At 56.0% G+C, this 2,226-nt stretch overlaps 1 protein-coding gene across 1 annotated transcript in view; it reads right to left on the reverse strand.

The window, feature by feature from the left end:
- Nucleotides 1-773: 773 nt before the first annotated feature.
- Nucleotides 774-2,226, reverse strand: part of LOC102760728 (HLA class II histocompatibility antigen, DR beta 5 chain) — a 4,610-nt gene continuing 3,157 nt past the window's right edge. The window contains 2 exon segments of the mRNA XM_015562778.1: nt 774-803; nt 805-1,181. Coding sequence (XP_015418264.1) covers nt 774-803; nt 805-1,181 — 407 coding nt within the window.

Below are 2,226 nucleotides of genomic sequence, written 5' to 3' on the forward strand. Positions count from 1 at the left end.
GTCCCCAAACACAGGGGCCCCGCCCAGGCCACCTGAGCTCCAGCAGTACCCCCACCCGCTGACACCAGAGCAGGACAAGAGCAGAGGCTGTGAGCAGTGACCCCGAAGTCATTACAGTTCAGTGTCAAGTTAGTGACTTCAGGGCCTGCTCCTCCCTGTACCCCAGGATCTGCACCCAAATCCCGTGCGTGTTAACCCCTCTCTAACCCCCCCAGCCATGACTCCTCATGTCTCAACCCTAAATAACCGGGAGCTGGTTATTTCTGCATTTCCAGGGAACGTGGGACCAACAGGGTAAGAGAAGTTCCTACTGCACTGCCATACCCAGAGCTCACCCAGCAAAGGCCCAGGTCCCCCCACTGCCTTGGGGCCTCTGCTGCCAGCAGGCTCCTTACCTTTCTGAGCCCTGAAGTAGATGAGCAGCCCCGCTCCAAGGAAGAGCAGCCCCAGCACGAAGCCGCCGACTCCACTCAGCACCTTTCTCTGTGCGGATCCGGACTGGGCCCCTGATAGAAGAAGCCCGTTTTCAGTGTGTTTTAGCCCAAACCAACTTCTCTAATGAAGACCCTGGGATTGAGAAATTGCAGTGCGGTGGGGTAGGGCCTGGGGAGGTGGGGGGCAGGGCATGGTATAGAAGAATCAGAACAATAGCCATTTCCAGGAAAGAGACTGAGGTCACACTGAGTGGGTACAAGGCCCAGGCACTGGACTCAGGACCCCTCACACCCAACCCAAGGCCACTGCTTCGGCCTCTGAGGCTGCGGAGCCCGGGGCTACCCTGTAGCCTGTGCTGAAGGAGAGACATGAGCAAAGGAAAACCGGGTGTGGGTAGAGGGGACCCTGACCCTCAGGTATAAGCAAAGGCCCCTGTGGAGGGAGGCGTGTGAGGTCAGAGGGTGTCTCACTCCATTTCACGGTGACAGGGCTAGTCCTGCTGGGATGCCGTACTTGGCAGGTGTAGACCTCCCCGCTCCGGGGAACTGTCTCCAGCATCACCAGGGTCTGGAAGGTCCAGTCCCCGTTCCGGATCAGGCCCGTGGACACCACCCCGGCCTCCTCTTCCTCCCCGCTGGAGCGGACCTCAATGTTGCCCGGATAGAAGCCGTTCACGAAGCAGACCAGGAGGTTGTGGTGCTGCAGGCGCTGGGTCTTTGCAGGATACACGGTCACTGTGGGCTCAGCTGGGACAGAGAAGGCGGAGGGAGATGTGAGCAGGACAGGCAGGCCCCTGGGTTTCTCCCTTTCGGCCTTGTCTCCAGTCCCAGGCTCCAGGGCCCAGCAGACCTCCTCAAACCCTCCTTGTGGCCCCGCAGAAGGTAGTGCCATGGGCCCTGAATCTCTGCCTAGAGCCCAAGGCACTGGATTTGAGAGATGCTGAGGAAACTCGGGGGATTTTTCATACCTTGAAACAGTTACTCATTGTTGAATGAAGAGTTTACAAATCTTTGCGAGGCACAGAGTGTGTGAGTTCCAGTGTGATTTCTGGGGCAGGGCTGCCTGGTCACATCCAGGCTGTGCCTCTTACTGGCTGATGCTGGGAGACCCTCTCTGCTCAGCTCCTCACCTGCAAAGGGGGTGATAATACTAACTCACCGCTTAAGGACATATGAGGACAAATGGGCCTAAAACATGTACAACAGCGGCTGGAACGTAGCCGTCACTGTATGTCAGCTGTTTATCACATATGGAGAGAGAATATAAGGAGAGCAGAGGGAGGAACCCCCCTGAAAGCAGGAAAGACAGGTGACTCCCTAGCTGCGGGGGCTGAGTCCTGAGGGAGAGGGAGAGGAGCAGGAGCACTCATTATAACACTGACAGTGACACTCACTGAGCAACCCGCTCCTTCTCAAAAGAAGCCGGCCTGTTGTTGGGATTCCTGTCAATTTATAATTGTCTCTCTTTTCAATCTGTAATTTGAGTTCAGGGCAGGTTCTGTGACTCATTCATATGTGTGCTTCCTGCCTGAGACCAGGTTCAATAAATGTAGATTTGGAGGAGCCTCAATGACTGCCACATGGCAATTGAGGGGGCCCTGGAGGAGGAGGAACAGGAGGAGAAGGAGGAGGAGGAGAAGGAGAAGAGCCAGGTTGGTCTTGGAACGTCCAGTGTTAGAGGAAGCTAAGGGAAGCCACCCCTTTTCCACCCCTTTGTGTGTGTGTTTTGGGGGGATGGGTTAAGAGAGGGAGAGGGAGAGAGAAGACATTGATATGAGGGAGAAACATTGAT

This window comes from Myotis davidii, unplaced genomic scaffold, assembly GCF_000327345.1.
Source record: "Myotis davidii unplaced genomic scaffold, ASM32734v1 scaffold2838, whole genome shotgun sequence".
Taxonomy (NCBI): domain Eukaryota; kingdom Metazoa; phylum Chordata; class Mammalia; order Chiroptera; family Vespertilionidae; genus Myotis; species Myotis davidii.